The 18,455-nt window shown below is 42.0% G+C and overlaps 1 protein-coding gene across 6 annotated transcripts in view; it reads left to right on the forward strand.

Moving 5' to 3' along the window:
- ZNF462 (zinc finger protein 462) overlaps nt 1–18,455 on the forward strand; it is a 90,331-nt gene that overhangs the window by 40,999 nt on the left and 30,877 nt on the right. For 4 of the 6 annotated variants that reach the window (XM_087742378.1, XM_087742375.1, XM_087742376.1 and 1 more), the window contains exons 3-7: nt 189–5,680; nt 6,549–6,713; nt 8,534–8,808; nt 11,939–12,057; nt 16,252–16,443. In XM_087742378.1, the coding sequence (XP_087598504.1) occupies nt 189–5,680; nt 6,549–6,713; nt 8,534–8,808; nt 11,939–12,057; nt 16,252–16,443 (6,243 nt within the window). The remainder of the gene's footprint in view (nt 1–188; nt 5,681–6,548; nt 6,714–8,533; nt 8,809–11,938; nt 12,058–16,251; nt 16,444–18,455) is intronic. The other 2 variants (XM_087742379.1, XM_087742380.1) reach the window with 2 other exon arrangements.

Here is an 18,455-nt window from a genome sequence, read left to right on the forward strand (position 1 = left end):
ATGCATAATGATAATTTTTCTGACCATTGCCAGATATGCAGGTCTCACCATAAGTAAGTGAGGGAATCCTGGTGTGATTGTTATTTATTCAGAATGTGGTTGCATTCTTATGCATACAGGGTGGGTGGAGAAAAAGCCTCTTTATTTGATTTTACTTATTTACATATACACCTTAATTCTCATTTTAGGGCAAAATGCAACAAGTCAGATGGGGACTGGAAGTTACTATGGCCAGAGCCAGACTTTCTATGGTCAGCACATGGCTCCAAATCCTAAACCAACCAACAAGTTTTTCCAGTGCAAGTTCTGTGTGCGTTACTTCCGTTCCAAAAACCTCCTCATAGAGCACACACGCAAGGTTCATGGAGCGCAGGCTGGGGGGAGCTCAGTGGGTCCACCAACTGCTAGTTCCCTAAGTTACAACATCATGATGCATGAAGGCTTTGGCAAAGTTTTCAGTTGCCAGTTCTGCACCTACAAGTCACCCAGGCGTGCAAGGATTATTAAGCACCAGAAAATGTATCACAAAAACAACCTGAAAGAGAGTTCAACTCCTCCTACTGCTGCTGCTGCTATGTCTGAATCAACGTCTGCTTCTGTGCCAGTGCAGGAACCCTGCAAGGAGCTGCCTGCAGAGGTGGTGGAGCGGAGTATTTTGGAATCCATGGTCAAGCCCCTGACAAAGTCTAGGGGAAACTTTTGCTGTGAATGGTGCAGCTACCAGACACCTCGAAGGGAGCGCTGGTGTGACCACATGATGAAGAAGCACCGCAGTATGGTAAAAATACTGTCAAGCCTGAGGCAGCAACAGGATGGAACTGGTGCCCCTGATGTACAGAGTAAGAGTACCCAGAATGCCTCTCCAAACTCTAATTATATCTCCATGAATACAACAGGACGTGAGATGTCGAATGCTAACGTTTCAAACTTCAGGAGCTCTATGGGCAATTCCCTTATCAGGCCCAACTCTTCTACATCTTCCAAGTTTTCTTCTGTGTCTTACCCTCAAATGAAGCCTAAGTCACCTCACAACTCGGGCATGGTTAATTTGTCTGACAGATCCCGCTATGGAATTGCTGATATGACGAATTCTTCTGCTGACCTGGAAACAAGCAGTATGCTAAATGACTCCAGCTCAGATGAAGAGCTAAATGAAATGGACAGCGAGAATGGCTTGAACTCCATGGATCACCAGACCTCAGGAATGTCTGCAGAGCAGCTGATGGGATCTGATGGCAACAAATTATTGGAAACAAAGGGAATTCCCTTTAGAAGGTATATGAACAGGTTCCAGTGTCCTTTTTGCCCTTTCCTGACGATGCACCGCCGAAGCATTTCCCGTCACATTGAGAACATCCACCTGTCTGGGAAAACAGCTGTGTACAAGTGTGATGAGTGCCCTTTCACCTGCAAGAGTTCATTAAAGCTTGGTGCTCACAAGCAGTGTCACACAGGAACAACATCAGACTGGGACACTATGAACTCTCAAACGGAAAGCATCGCCTCTTCTTTGAACGACAGCACAGTGTCTTATGAGAGTGGAAATATAAATGGCAGGAAGTCAGCTGGGATGATGGAACCAGTGCAGCCACAGCAGCAACAGCAACAACAGCAGTCACCCCAGCCCCATTCACAACATCCATACAAGTGCACAATGTGCAACTATTCCACCACAACTTTGAAAGGCCTGAGAGTTCATCAGCAGCACAAGCATTCATTCTGTGACAACTTGCCAAAATATGATGGACCACCATCAAACACACCGCAAGAGAGTGAGGCAGATGCTCACCCCTCTGCCAGCACAGTGAAGAAGAGCCAGACCTCCATCCTTGGGCTCTCATCTAAAAATAACTTTGTTGCAAAGGCCCCTCGGAAGGTGTCAAATGACTTCCCTTTAGATCTCTCTCCAGTGAAAAAGAGAACTAGAATTGATGAAATAGCGAGCAACCTGCAGAGCAAAATCAACCAAAACAAACAGCAAGAAGATGCTGTGATTAACGTAGAGGATGATGAAGAAGAGGAGGAGGACAATGAGGTGGAGATAGAAGTGGAGTTAGACAGAGAAGAAGAGCAAACAGAACCAATGATAGAGGTTTCCAGTTCTTATGCACCCCAGCAAATGTGGGGCAGAGAGGCTAATGATTCTCAGAAGGAGACAAACTTCAGAAGCATGCAGCATGACTACAATTCCACCAATGGAGCAGAGATTGAGCTGACTTTATCTGAAGATGAAGAAGACTATTATTCTTCTGTCAGCATGAAGGACCATCAGAGCCCTAATGCCTCTGTTCTGGGGAGCCAGTCAAACATCTACGGTACTGATCAGAACAATGAGAATTCAGAGTTTACTGACTCTGGCAGGCTTTACTATTGTAAACACTGTGATTTCAGCAACAAATCTGCCAGGAGTGTTAGCACCCACTACCAGCGAATGCATCCCTATATTAAATTCAGCTTTAGATATATCCTGGATCCCAATGATCACAGTGCAGTATACCGTTGTCTTGAGTGCTACATTGACTACACAAACTTTGAAGACCTGCAGCAGCATTATGGAGAGCATCACCCTGAAGCTATGAATGTACTGAACTTTGATCATTCTGATCTAATCTACCGCTGCCGCTTTTGCTCTTATACAAGCCCGAATGTTAGAAGCCTGATGCCACATTACCAAAGAATGCATCCCACAGTGAAAATTAACAATGCAATGATATTTTCAAGCTACGTTGTTGAGCAGCAAGAAGGGCTGAACACAGAGTCTCAGACACTGAGAGAGATCTTGAATTCTGCTCCAAAAACTATGGCAACCTCCACCCCCGTGGCTCGCGGGGCTGGTGTGCCAGCTGGTTTTAACAAAAGTGCCGCCAAGAGTTTTAGTCCTGAATGTGAAAATCAGAAGGAACCTTCAGTCAATACTGTGGTTGTTTATGACTGTGATGTGTGTTCATTTGCAAGCCCTAACATGCATTCTGTTCTAGTGCATTACCAGAAAAAGCACCCCGAAGAAAAAGCATCGTATTTCAGGATTCAGAAGACCATGCGTGTAGTCTCTGTTGATAGGGGCTCTGCCCTGGCTCAGATGTCTTTTGAGTTGGGGACGCCTGTCTCCCCAAAATTGTCCAGCTTGTCTTCTCAACCTCCACCTCCCCCACCACCACCCCCAGACCTCGCTACTGAACTCTATTATTGCAAACACTGTTCATACAGCAACCGCTCAGTTGTTGGAGTGCTTGTCCACTACCAGAAAAGGCACCCAGAGATAAAGGTCACTGCCAAATATATCAGACAGGCACCCCCCACCGCAGCGATGATGAGGGCTGGTGAGTTGCCACCTGGTATTCAGAGGCCACCAGTGTCAATGCAGCAGTTGAGCCGGGGTGGATCCGAGACCTCTGTAAATCCTCCTGAGAATGAAATGTTCTTCTGCCAACACTGTGATTATGGAAATCGGACCGTGAAAGGCGTGCTTATTCATTATCAAAAGAAGCATCGTGACTTCAAAGCTAACGCAGATGTGATTAGGCAACATACAGCCACCATTAGGAGCCTTTGCGATCGCAGCCAGAAGAAATCAACCGGCAGCATGCCTGCTCACACCTCCAGCACTGAACGGGACAAGTCAAAGCTGAGAGCCCTCAAATGCAGACAGTGTAGCTACACGTCACCTTACTTCTATGCGTTGAGGAAGCATATTAAGAAAGACCACCCGAATCTGAAGGCCACAGTCACATCAATTCTGAGATGGGCATTTTTGGATGGCTTGATAGAAGCTGGTTATCACTGTGAATGGTGCATTTATTCACACACAGAGCCAAGTGGTTTGCTTGTGCATTATCAAAGGAGACATCCTGAGCATTATGTTGACTATACATATATGGCAACTAAACTCTGGGCAGGTCCTGATCCTTCCCCTCCTGCCCTAGTGATGCCAACAGAGATAAAGACCTATAAATGCAGAGACTGCATTTTTGAAGCATCTTCCATTTGGGATATTACTAACCACTACCAAGCATTTCACCCTTGGGCCATGAATGGAGATGAGTCTGTGTTGTTAGATATTATAAAGGAGAAAGATGCTGCTGAGAAATCCATCCCGCAGCCTGATGAAGCTGGGGCCAGGATGGATTCTGAAGACCAGATAACCACATCACAGATGGATCAGGATGCAGAGTGTGCAGAGGATCCCAGCCTTTCCCAGGAAAAAACTGTCCAGCTGGCTTCTGCAAACCCTGCCATCTCCTCCACTCCGTATCAGTGTACAGTTTGCCAGTCTGAGTACAACAACTTGCATGGCCTCCTGACACATTATGGCAAAAAGCATCCTGGCATGAAAGTGAAAGCTGCGGACTTTGCTCAGGATATAGACATTAACCCAGGGGCTGTATATAAGTGCAGACATTGCCCATACATTAACACACGTATTCATGGCGTTCTCACACACTACCAGAAACGACACCCATCAGTAAAGGTCACTGCTGAAGACTTTGTGCATGATGTGGAACAGTCAAATGATATTGCTCAGAATGATGTGGAAGAGACAAGTAGGATTTTCAAGCAAGGCTATGGTGCTTATCGGTGCAAACTCTGCCCTTACACCCATGGAACACTTGAGAAGCTGAAAATTCACTATGAGAAATACCACAATCAACCTGAATTTGATGTTTTTGCCCAGTCACCACCAAAGGTGTCTGCCTCAGTGGAGCCAGACATGGTGACTGAAATCAAGGCCTCCCCAGAAATTGCTGCTGAGGATGTTGGAGAAGTCTCTGTGCCAGCACCTCATTTCTCCAGTTCTCATTTAGTGTCTCACACAGTTTTCCGGTGTCAGCTCTGCAAATACTTCTGTTCGACCCGGAAGGGGATAGCTAGGCACTACCGCATCAAACATAACAACGTCCGGGCGCAGCCAGAGGGCAAGAACAACCTCTTCAAATGTGCCTTGTGTTCGTACACCAACCCTATCCGCAAAGGGCTTGCGGCACACTACCAGAAAAGACATGACATTGATGCTTACTACACTCACTGCTTAGCAGCCTCCAGGACGGTAAGCGACAAACCCAATAAAGTGATCATTCCATCACCTCCCAAGGATGACACTCCTCAGTTAAGTGAGGAGCTGAGGAGGGCTGTAGAGAAGAAGAAATGCTCGCTTTGTTCTTTCCAGTCCTTCAGCAAAAAGGGTATTGTGTCCCACTACATGAAGCGTCACCCTGGTGTTTTCCCTAAGAAGCAGCATGCGAGCAAGCTGGGGGGTTACTTCACTGCGGTGTATGCCGATGAGCATGAAAAACCAACTCCAGCTGAGGAGAGGAATGACTTTGAAAAGCCTGAGGTGGAGGCTGAGACTCAAGAAATTGAATGGCTTCCCTTCAGGTGCATAAAATGTTTCAAGCTGTCCTTCAGCACAGCAGAGCTGCTGTGCATGCATTACACCGACCACCACAGCAAGGATTTGAAGAGGGATTTTGCTATACTGGGAAGCGGCACCCGCTCTCAGAACCCTGTCTACCAGTGCAAGCACTGTGATACAAAATTGCATAGCACGGCAGAGCTGACCGCACACTTGAATGGTCACAACGAGGAATTCCAGAAGCGTGCCAAACGTCAGGAGAGGAGGAAGCAGCTTTTGAGCAAGCAGAAATATGCAGATGGTGCTTTTGCGGATTTTAAACAAGAGAGGGTAAGGATTTGTCTGTCTGGTCTCTTTCCCTGCTCCCTGCCAGGGAGCCCACTAATGCCCACTTGCATGTTCTCTTTAACAGCCAAATGACCACCGGCTAATGAATGACTCAGCGTGCTAGTGAGCTCCATAAGTCAATTACACATTCTGCTTTAATTTCCTCATCCATCCTCCACATCTCCCTAGGTTTTATAGGAAGCCCTGCTCCTTCCTACAGCTTTCTTCAGTATTTTCTTTATCCTCTTTCCTTCCTCCTACCCTTCTGGAAGGCCAAGTATCTGACAGTTACTTGTTCTTTTGTGGCAAGACTGCACTTTGTTCCAGATACTTTCCAAAATGTCCCATCCCGCTCTTCAGTGTACCTCTGAATCAGTTTCCTTCTCAACCTTCTCTCTCTCTCTCAGTACTTTACTTGATTAAGCACTCAATATTAACATGAGATGAATCTGTCTGGTGACTGAAACTTTGGGCAAGTGCCTCATAAGCAGAAGACCAAATTGTGCTCCTTTTCTTGCCAGTTTACCCCCTTACTTCTGCTTGAGTCTGAAATATACTTGCTGTGGAAAATCTCCTCACAGCTATTGGGGAAGTCGTGGTGTCATGGAAGAGCACAGTTTCAGGCCAGACTGAATGGTATTCTAGAGGACCACTGTTATGCAGAAACTGAAGGTTGCCTTTTGCACAGATGTCTTGTCTGCTTGTTCTGGAGGCATTAATAGATGTCAACAAAAATTGACCTTGCAGTTTGGCAAAACAGGACATGTGTACATCAAGCATAATTTCCCTTCAGGTGTAAAATCTGGTCTGCATTCCTAAAAATGAGATAACAAAGCATACTTCAGTAATTTCTGCTTGTGTACTCAAACAGGCCTTTGGACACTTGGAAGATGTTTCAAAACTTAAGGAGAGGAAGGTGGTTGGCTACAAATGCAAATTTTGCGTGGAAGTCCATCCAACACTTCGAGCCATCTGTAATCACCTCCGCAAGCATGTCCAGTATGGGAACGTCTCTTCTGTGTCAGCTACAGTAAAGGTAAGAATTTTTAAATTGTGACTGAAGGTGACTGCAACTTCTTGCATTGTTTAAAATAAAGGACTTGTTGAAAACCTATGGAGGGCTCTTGTGAAGTTGAATGGGATTTGAACTGGGTATTCCAGTTCAGCATGATATTTTAATCTAACACTACGTTTCTGAAGTGCATTTGGTTTATTTTAAGATGTTTTAACTTTTTTCCACTCTTGATCCAGGGGCACGAAGACTATTTAATTCTCATTTCTTCTCAGCCACAAAGGAGTTGATGTCGTTGATGACCGAAAGACTTGGTTTATGAGCAGGAGGCTTTCTCTCAGCTATTCTGGGCTACTTTTCTGCTTAGTTAAGCCTTAAAAGAGCTGCTTGTTTTCTATTTTCTTTTTTTTTCTCTTTTTTTTTTTTTTTAAGAAGACGAAGTGTGCACATGCCAATGTGCGAAGTTGCTTGTGGTACACCATTCCACTTGAAATTTGCAGGCTGGCTCCAAACAAAACATTCAGTGGCCAGCTGGGCCAGTGGTCCCATTCAGGTGATTAGGTGTAAATGTGTTGTTCCTTTCTCCCTCTGAAAGGGGATGCCTTCTAGGATATCTCCAAGGATAGGCCATTGCTCCACAGCCCGATTTCCAGGATATCACCGGGGGTAGTGAAAGTGCAACAAGGCTGTGGGAACTAGCTGCGTATTCCTCTTCGTGCTGCAGTGAGCTCTTGGCAAAGACTCCTGCTGCCTCACTAAGGGTGCTTCTTTCGTGACATTGTCTGCTTGTTGTGAGGAAGCCGAGTCCTTCATAGCCTAACTCATGCTACCTGAGAGAGCTTTCATTGCCCTACCACTGACCTTCCTTTACCTTACCTAGTACTACTGACAAATACAGATGCTTCCCTCCTAGCAGACCATTTCCTCTGCTCCTTGCTTCTAAAGTGAAGTTTATGTAGGGTCAGTGCTTTGTTTTGAGTAAATAGAAATTTTGCAGCAGGGAACAAAAGCTGAAATCCATGGCTGAAAGAATGTGCTGAAAGTGCTCTCATAAGTTATTAAAGTTGCTGCAAAAATGCATGCTCTGGTTAGAAAAGGGAAAGGAGAAAGGAAAGGGAAAGGAAAGGGAAAGGAAAGGGAAAGGAAAGGGAGAGGAGAGGAGAGGAGAGGAGAGGAGAGGAGAGGAGAGGAGAGGAGAGGAGAGGAGAGGAGAGGAGAGGAGAGGAGAGGAGAGGAGAGGGGAGGAGAGGAGAGGAGAGGGGAAAGGAGAGGCGAAAGGAGAGGGGAAAGGAGAGGGGAAAGGAGAGGGGAAAGGGAATAAAAAAAGACTTTTTTTGTTTGCTTTTCATTTTTAAAGAGGATTGTAGGGTTTTAGAGTACTAGTTCTTCTGGATTTGGTACTGGTGGACAAAGTCTGCTGTAGACTAGACTACTGTATTGGTCTGCAGAGTAGCTACACTGTAAGCTAGAGCAAAATAAACTAAAATAGACTTGCTCTATACCTTAGTAATGTTTATCTGGTCAAGTTTAGGAGATTCATATCAAGACTATTGAAAGATAGTTGATTCGGTTTCTTGTCTTTTTGCATTATCTGACACAAATTTGATCAAGGAGTGAGATTCTTTTCTTACATATGCATGTATGCATATAATAGTTACGATTAGGTTTTTCCCTACCAAGAGTAGGCCCTTTTTTCAGAAAGCCATTGATGTGGAGTTTGTGTAGGGATATATTTAGAAAACTAATGCAGTGGGAAACCTAGGCATTATAAAGAACACATGGGAAAGACTGAGGGGCAGAAGGGAGAGAGAATTGATGGCTTTGGGGGGGTATGTGTTTTTTAGCAGGAAGCTGAAGATCCTTCAAACACAACTTTGATGGAGGGTTGTGAGGGAGCCAAAGACCCTGGCATTATGGAATTTACAGAAGCTGAATCTGGAGCATCCTTGGAAGATGAAACCAGGCCTGGGGGCTACCACTGCAGCCAGTGTGACCGGGTTTTGATGTCTATGCAGGGTCTGCGATCTCATGAGAGGAGTCACTTGGCTCTGGCCATGTTTACCCGGGAAGACAAGTACAGCTGCCAGTATTGCTCCTTTGTCTCTGCTTTCAGGCACAAGTAAGTTGTGGCTTTTATTTTTGTTTTCAAAAGAAGCACAAACTAGCACTACTGTTTTGTAGGTTGACAGTGAAGAACAGTGACTCGACTTGTTCTTGAGCAACACCTTCCTCAGCATTTAGGTATCTTCCATGCTGTAAAATCTTTGGCCGTTATGAGTGGCTGTTTATAAAAGGTTGCATCTTTATATCTTCTTGAATTTATTTAAGTCCTTTTTTTTTTTGCATGTAGGGGAAAATCATGCAAGCAAAAGAATAGGACTTCTTTCAGTAGGCAAACAGTGAAGCCCACCACTTATGCAACCTTGTCAAATGCATGAGACTTAACAAGCCAAGAAGAGGAGAGAAAAGTATTTTCCTTGTTAACCTTTCATATATATGGAACTTCTGCTGCACATGGCTACCTTGTTTATAATTACTACAACTCTTTGATGACTGAGTTTTCATAAACTTACCTTAGATTTTTTTCTTTTCTTAATTATGGTACACAATTTCAGTCTACAAATACTTGAAGTTCACACCAGTGTGGTATACTAGTGACTCCCTCAGCCTGTTTCCTTGTCTGATGTAGCATGTGAAAAATACATAGTTGTCATTAATAATCACACTTCTTATGATTTGTTTCCCTAAGTCTGACTTTGCTTTAAGCTGGGTAGTTTTTAAATTCATTTTGATCATAACCATGTATATATGGCATGCCCCGAAAAAATGGGGTTTGTGGGATATTTTCCACTGGCATCTTGGACTGACTCACAGGTACATGTTTTCTCTAATTTCTGGGGAGAGAGCTGCTTATTTACCGTTTTAACAGAAGAGAGATCCAGGTGCTTATTTGATGTAGGCATTCATAGCACTGTCAGTAGCGCTTTTAAATTTGGTGAAGAGGTCACTATTTTGCAATCAAATGCATGTGGGAGAGAAAGTATGATAAAAAAGCATTTTTTAACTCCTGATGTTAAAAAGCAAGATTTCCACTAGTGTCACAGCATTGCAAATTGGTGTCACAGTTTGGTCTGCCTTGCTGAAAAGGGCCATAGGATTGAGCAGCCAACAGTAAGGAAAGGAACTGGGGGAAGGATGGGTACTGCTGGGTATATCCCACCCTGCTTTGGCAAGGCTGATAGTCGGGGACGCCCCTACCTCACAAAGCTCACAGAACCTGCTATTCGCTTAGTAAACTGGTTTGCTTCCAAAATCAGACTTTTGTTGAGTTTGGTCTCTAGTCACTCTGTTTCCTACCTTGGAAGCAAATAAAATCGTGCCCTCCAAGTAGAAGGACCAGGTAAGTCAGAAAGTGGTGGATGGCAGGGAAGAACTCTACAGGTATCACCTAACTTGATAATAGAAGTTGTCGCTGTTGTTGAAGTTGTCTGCTTCGTCTTTTATTTTTGTTTCTGATGCAGTTACTCCCTTGGGAGATAAAGTCTGTGAAATAAACCAAACCAAATGTTTAAACAGCCCACTGTTCTCCCAAATCTGACCAAAACTTAAAAACCTGCCTTCAGAAGAATTTTACTGACAAAGTATGTGGTTGTGAATATAGTTTTAATTATTGCTGTGTAGAATACCTTAAGGCATATATTTAGAATAGCTTGATATGTATTATATACGTCTTTGGCAATCTACTTTCATTGTTAAGTAAACTCACTCCCTGTCAACTATTTAAAACAAGTTTTGTTCTATGAAGTATTCACTGCAAGTGTCAAATGTCTTACTCATTTGGGAGACTTTTTTCCCATTTCTCTCAAAGCTGTACATTTTATCTTGCCACAAACTCCATCCCAGATTTCTATTAAATTGTATTTGTACGAAGTGGCCCTGAGAGGAGACATAAGTTCATTTTTTATTTTTTTGCAGTCATCAGATCTTTGGATACACAGACTTCAGTGTTAGCTCTTGTAAACAGGGATTTTCTGGCTCAAGCTCTTGTCAGTGTGGGACTAAAGATCCCGTGACAATCTTGTGTAGTGTGAGAGGGCTGGAACAACTGCCACTTGATCTATGTGTTAATATTCAGTAAAAAAACAACAGGAGAACTTAGGAAAAATAAAAGGAAATATGCTGAAATACATCTAGAATTAAGGTGGCAGGTGGGGGGTAATTTTGGCAAATTGCCACTCCTCCAGTGTCCTGTATCTGCCCTGTTGCTGTTCCATCACCATGCATAAGATAGCTCAAACTAAGACTGCATCATAGAGCATGAATGTGTCCAAAGAAGGGGCTGTACTGGAAATGTTTACAACCCAAGTTGAAACTACCTGCCTGGCACCTGGAGACTCTGAATTCATGGCTGTTAGCCACAGTGTAGGAACTGCCGAGCTCTGCAGGACTCACTCAGATAGAATTAATTTGATCTTCTGTTAGAAAATGTGGAAAACATCCTTTTTTCCCTTTCAGACTTTACTGAGCTGTTATGAGAAACTGTGGAGAGAGAGCAGGTTCTGATCACCCCCCAGTATTCAGGCTGTCGGTAGCTTCCAGTTTCCCTGAAGAAAGTACAGGCCGGTCTTTGCCACCCCTTCTTCTCTTGTTGAGCTTCATGCAGAATCTCCCACACTGTTACTTTTGAAACTCTGCTGCCTTTTAATCCTGGAACTCATCAACTGCAGCCTGCTGGCACCCTCCCCAGAGCAGGATCTCTAATCTGCTTTTGCTGCTGTAACCAAAAGAAGGCTTCCTCAGTAAAGCTGGACAAAAATACTTCCCACCCGCCCCCTGCATCAACAGGACAAAAGGGGGCATATTTTCATGAAAATGTTTGCCAGGAGAAAAATTCTGTAATGATAATTTTATTGTTCTTGTCTGTTTCTTGTTTCTTCAACTGGTCCTCTAAGTCTGGTTCAGGTATAATTTAATTTCTAGTAATCTTGCCCTAGAAGTTTATTTAAGTGGCTTGCTTTCTGCATAACAGAATTGGTGTCAGCTCTGCTCCTTTTCCTCAGATTAGATTCTAGTTTGTTCTGTAAGCAGACCTATTGTATTTTAAGAGAGAGCATGAGAAAGGATAGTTGAGCCTAGTCTGCCTCTTATTTAATTTATTATTGCTGTTAAGTGTTTTGATTTGCATCTGAAGGAATAGTTGAAATTATTTACTCTTTTGTGTTTGCCTTTTCTGTCTTTCTCTCTTCAAGTCTGGATCGTCATATGCAGACTCATCATGGACACCATAAGCCGTTCCGTTGCAAACTGTGCCCATTCAAGTCCTCTTATAATAGCCGCCTGAAAACTCATATACTGAAGGCTCATGCTGGTAAGTTCTCTCTCTCAGTTTTGCAGTGCAGCAGCTGAAATGGCCGATGTATTCTTGTTGCTGATCAGAGATGCTGGTTTGAACAACGTGTTTTGTCACCAAATTTGGGTAAGATTTTCAAAGGCAAGTCAGGAATCATTGGGAGTTTGTATAATGTTTTTGGAAGGACAAGAATTTAAAATGATGAGTACTTCAAGAACTTCTTCATTTTCTTCTATTTGCTTTCATATGCATGATTTTTTTTTTCTTATTATTATTTCTGCTTGTTTCCAAGAGAATTTAATCAGTCTGCTTATACCATTGGTGCCTTAACAGATTGGTAGTGAGCTTTGCTCCACTATGTGTGTATTTATGTTTGTGCTTTAGGTGACTTGGGGAAAAGGACTGTGGATTACACTTTGGTTTTGGTAGAGTCTTAGGTGACTTTCATGTTAAAACCAAACACTGCGAACTTTGGGAGTCAGGTCTGTGTGCAGCAGACTGAGAATGGCACGATTCCATTATTGTACATGGAAATTTGTCTTGCAAATCTCTGTATTGCAGTACGGAATCCATACAAGCAAGCAAGCAGACATGCTTCTGATGAACAGGAATTGGGAAGGTGATGTGTCATACAGGATAGGTGACCTCAAAGTGTTGCACCTTTGAGTATTAAAAAGTGTGAGACTCAGAATTTCCTCATCTTTATTCCTTGGCCCTACGCTCTTGGCACCATCACATATCATGCATTGAAAGTTTATCAGAAGACTGGAGTCAAAAACCACTGGCTCCATTGGTTACAGTTGCATCTTTGTGGTTAAAAGGACAAAAAAATCAACCCTCAAACCACAGTCCAAACATGCACTCTGATGCAAATAACAGAATATTGACCAATCTAAAAAACTGCAAACTAGCCCAGTTGTTAAAAACTTACACATATAAACTCCCGCAACAGGTGACAAAAGGGCTAGGCCTATGTTCCTCTCTTTATTATTTGTTTACACGATGTCATATACTCAAGTTGGGGTGGAGGAGGAAGATGGGAAACTGGGGAGAAAAGGCAGGAGGAATTTATAGCTGTCTGCTGATTTAAAAAAAAAAAAATATCATTGTCACCATTGATCCAAAGGCACTTTTCATCTACAAAAATGTAGGAGGGATTGATGGTTGCTTGCACTTAGTTTCCTGTATTGATTTTGGATTTCACAGAGCTTGTGCCAGGACCCTCTTCTGTACTTAGATGGGTAGTGTGGATTATCTTAACTTTCACCAGCCTCCTGTTGTATGGGACCATGGCATTCTGTCCCTTCTAGGAAATCCAACTGTATGCAGCAGTTCTAGTTTACAGAGTCCCATGTCCTGTACGGAGCTGACATGGTTCTTTTATCTTTGCCAACCATAAAATGTTTTCTTTATGCTACTGTACAGTTGGACTACTTTGTGTTACCTTGTTTGAACCTGCCAGATTTTTAGACCCAAAGTTAGCATGCAAGTAATGTTTACTTCACACCCCTTTTCATGTAAGTCATTGATTTATTTATTATGAATTCATGGTCTTGAACTTGATTAGTGGACACTCCTTGAAGGACCACGTTTTGCATCGTAAATGAACACAGTTTCATGGTTGCCTATATAGTGCTTGCACAATGATTTGTGGAATGGGATTTCCAAAGGTTTATGATCTGTTTCTGCCTCTGTCCATTTCAACCAAACAAATATTCACATCATAGAAAAATTGCTTGTATGTTTTTCAGTCAGAGAGTCAGAGCTTTGCTTTGTTGTGTTTTGAGTCAAACCTTCAGGAATATATACTACTGAATAAACATGTTATTAAGACTTTTCCACAGACTCCCCAGTTTTTCAATAACACAGTGGTTCTCTGAACCTCTCTTTTGTTACCATTTTTTTGTCTCTTGTCAATCAACTCATTATCAGTTTATTTAGAAGTGGAAATTTCAATCCCCCTGAATTTTTTTGAAGCCTCCTGGAGATCTTTAAAATTCAGTAAAATCCTGAATCCTGAAGTCTTTTTTACTCAGTCTGCCTCTCTCCCTCATTTTCTGGGGATGGGTCAAAATTCAGTGGACTATAAAATGCATTCTTGACTAACAGCTGGTACCAGTCAGTGTTCCTGGCATTTGTTTTTCATCCAGTTTGTGCCATCTCCTTTGCCATGGAGCAGAACAGTGTACAGTGTCTCTAAATGGGTTGTCTGTTGTTTTCATCTGAACTTTTTCACCTGTTCTTTTTTTTTTTTGCTTATATTTTTGAGGGGCCTTTGTTAGCATTTTTAGTGTCCTTGCCTCATTAGTAATGACACCAGATGCGCCGCATGCACAGATGGATGATTGTAAGACAGAGTATTGGCCCTGCTCAGTTTCTCTGTAATCTAGAACATAATGCTTTGAGTACATACCATGTTAAGACCCACTACATACATTTTTAGATTTATTTATTTGTATGTGTATTAATATAATCATTTTATGAAATGCAAAACTATCAGTCAAAAAAGTGCAGAAGGCTTCTGTAAAGCCAAACTGTAGTCTTTTCTCTGCCATCAAACATGTCCTTTTATGCTAATGTCCGCCTCAACTGTTACAGCTGAATAGTGGGTATATTTATTAGTTGTGTCTAGACTGCTTAATATGTAATCGTCCTCTATTTGCTTTAATGTCTTGTGGTGCTTTTAAGTTAATGGTTGGTGCCTACTGTCATCGAGGAATCTCTTGTACTGACAAACCATGAAGGTCTATATCTGTATCTCACTGGTATCTTATACCTTGGAGTTTCTTTTGTCCTTACATTATTCTGTTCCATTGAGCAACTTATTGCACGTCCTATACAAAAAATGTTTTCTTTCTATTTGTAAAAAGGTAATATATAACTGATATAATATGCAGGTGAGGAATGCCATTTGAAAAAGCATGTGGGACAATTTCTTATTTCACCGTTTCAGACTCTTAAGTGATCTGTTCTTTTTCAGATATACCAAAAGAGGCTTTTTAAGAGTTTGTATTTTGTCCCCATGATTAGCATAGTTTTTCTGGAAGAGAAGGGCGGGAGTTATTTTTTTGTAGGATGGTTGCTAATCTTTTCAGGTGTGCTTACTCTGACTTGCTGAAATACGTGTGTTTTCACATTCTCTTTTGGTTCACTTATTTCCGGTGTTGGAAACAATGCTGCTTGAGAACCTTGTTTGCTAAATTTGTTGAGAGATGGAAAACATGTTCTGCTTCGTTCATTACCAGAACTCTTGTTCTTCTGTTACTGTTCATGAATATTTCACTCCTATATTAGTTTTGGCACTTTATGTACAACTCATATGTGGCCAGTGTTACTCTTGTACATGGAAGTGGCACTTCCAAAACAATAACTTGGCACCTGTATAATATCACATTGTTTGTGTTGGGACAGTTTCACTTTGTGTTCCAGTTGCCTCCATGCTTAATGCAAAACAAATCTTGTCTCAGGATTTGTTTCCCCTTGTTTGCTGTCTCTGTGGCTCGGAATGTATTAAAAATTAAATTCACTACTGTTCATTACTTCCGTTCTTTCACTTCTTTTTAGTGCTTTTTCATAACACTTTCACATAGCCTTACAGATATGCACTGTTCTTGGTATTGCCATGTACACTTCTTGTAGTAAACCAACCTTGACTTGATTACCAGTTCTATGAAGGTTACTCCTGCCTAATGGCAGATTTTTCATAAGGAAAATGTGACTTTCCCCAAATGCAAAGTCGCCCCCCCCCCCCCCTTTTTTTTGGAGGGACCTTTGTTAGCATTTTGTAGTGTCCTTCTTGCTTCATTAATAATGACGCTGGATGTGCTGCATGCAGAAACAGATTACTTCACCCTCTCTAGCTGCTGTGCTCCCAAAGAAATTTGGAAATGCTATAGATAAGTGACTCCATTTTCATCCCAGAGTCTGTTTTCTTCTCATACCATGCAACACAGGCATGCTGTTTTTTGGCATCGGCCACTTTACAAGGATCTGCAGTTGTCAGAAAGCGTTACTTTGGTCCAAATTGGGTGTCTGTACCTGCAGACTCCAGACTGCTCCAACAAGGAGATGCAGATAGCTTGTTCTCTTTGGGATCAGTCTTTCACTGAAGAGTCCATGGGAATTTTACTGCCGAGTTCAGTCAGAGAAGTATGGGGGCCCCATTTTGTTTCTTTTGTGAGCTGATGACTTGCCTGTATTTCGCTCACCCAGGTGAACATGCCTACAAATGTTCCTCCTGCTCATTTTCCACCATGACAATCAGCCAGCTGAAAGAGCACTCCTTGAAAGTGCATGGGAAAGCACTGACACTACCAAGACCCCGCATTGTCAACCTTGCAGCCTCACACGCCCACCACACCTCCAAGAACCACACTCCTGCTGAAGAAGTGGAGGACTCTAATGGTAAGAGGTGCCTCAGAGCAAGAATTCAATTGTCTAAGGTGCCACTTAATATTTTTATTATAAAGAAAAGTTACAGCAGGCAGCTTGTCCAAAAAGCAGCTTCATTTGATCATTAAGAAAAATGAGAAGTTGCATCAAAAAGAAGAGTAAACGTGGTGTTGTAGGAAGTGGCCTGCTTTAGATCCTCACCAGTTCATACTACGTTAATTTGTCCTGTCACCAGTTGACTTGGAATATGTCAGTGCTGGCTTTACTGCTTAGCAAAGATTTAAATTGTAGAAGATTTTCAAAGGCAGAGCTTCTATTGGTAGCCAGTGGGAAAAGGATCATCTAATTCCATCCATGCTCCTGAAAAACACCCCTTTATCTCGTTAGTAGAGCACTTCAGTGAAACCACATGATTAAGCTTAAAATGTGAACCTGTAATGATAGTAAAAGTAATTATTCTTGTCCTTGCTACAGAGGACACCAAAAGTACCTTCAGATACTAAGCTGCATCTGCAGGAAGGAGAATCTGACAACTGTTTTCTTTCCCATGCTTTCTTTGAAAGCTGTTAATCCCCTTGTGCTGGAGGAGTATGCAGAAGATACAGAAGATACTTGGAAAGCAGCAGAGGAAGGGACTCTGTTAACAGACAAAATGCAGATTCACAGAAGAGGTGGTGTGTGGTATCACAACAAGTGTTGAGGCTTTTTAAGTGGTAGCTTGTGAGGCATGTTATGGGTGTCAATTCCTGCCAAGTAAGAAAAGAACTGGTGTTTGGGAAAAAAAATCTTAATTCCTGGATGAGTTGCATTGACATGAGAGGAGAATGTAGGAGACTATAAATAAAAGGTTCAGACCTGCAGGTGTTCAAGGAACCAGGATGGATGGAGAGCGTATTAGAAGAGGGAAAAACCCCTCTTTTTTCCAAAAGTTTGAGAGGTTTTTAGGGGTTTTTGTTATTGCTGTTTTGCTTGGGTTACTGGTGAACTAAGTATGGGAGACAGATATTATCAGTAATTTTTTTGTAGCATTTTTTATTTCCCATCTTCCCTGCTTTCCTTTCTCACCAGAAAAAAGGTGAAATGACAAAAAGTGAAAGATAAGAAATAAGTTCAGAAAGTGGCAGAAAGAAATTGAAAGAAAAAAGTAATCAGCATAGAAATACTTTATTGAAGAAAAAGAGAGGCGTGAATAATATTTTTGTGATTCAGCAAGTCACTTCTGTGGTCAGAATCAGAATCTTGTCAAAAGATTTTGACCAGCTGCTCTCAGACTACCTTTTGTCAAAGGGTTGTCTGGAAAACTGCAATGAAGACTTACTAACTGAGCTTTTATTTTTGCTACTGCTAGCTTAAACTAATCCAACAAGCAGAGTACATCTTGTGATGTATTCTGCTGCTTTTTTATTACATTTTAAAAAAATGTTCCATTAATGATTAAGAAGTAGAGAATAATTTTCAGTGGCTGTCCTAGTCTTTCCTTTGTGTTAGCAATCTTTTGGTAGCAATGGTGTGTTGAGAGATACAGAAGGATAATATTTGAATTTTGGAAGGATGGTTCATTTACTCCTTTTTTTGCTTATCCCAGGAGCTCAAAGTCATGATTAGTGAAGTTAAAATTCGAGTGCAGATCTCTGTAGAAGATAATTTTACAGCCTTCAGGAACTCTTCATAAAATGATGACTGTTAACAAAAGCATTTCATGAGGTTGACTCTGTTACCTAGATCTGTATTGCAGCCTGAAACCAAGACAGAATTTGTCCCAATTAGCTTGATCATCTTTAAACAGGGTTAATGGTTAAGTCACTTTGACAATAATAGAAGCCACCCACTGGGGAGCTAGTCAGATGAGTACAGGTGTTATAATAATCGTGTTAACATTTTCAGCATTGCTTGAGGAAGGAATAATCTGTTTTAAGTAATTTTTTTACATTAGGAAGTTGGCTGCAGATCAAGTTAATGATGGCTGCTCTTATGACATCATTTATTTTTGGTTTTTAGAAAGGAGTAAATCAGTGTCTCTGTGG

This window comes from Nipponia nippon, unplaced genomic scaffold, assembly GCF_047370975.1.
Source record: "Nipponia nippon isolate SJK-2023a ecotype South Korea unplaced genomic scaffold, ASM4737097v1 scaffold_8, whole genome shotgun sequence".
NCBI classification, from domain to species: Eukaryota; Metazoa; Chordata; class Aves; order Pelecaniformes; family Threskiornithidae; genus Nipponia; species Nipponia nippon.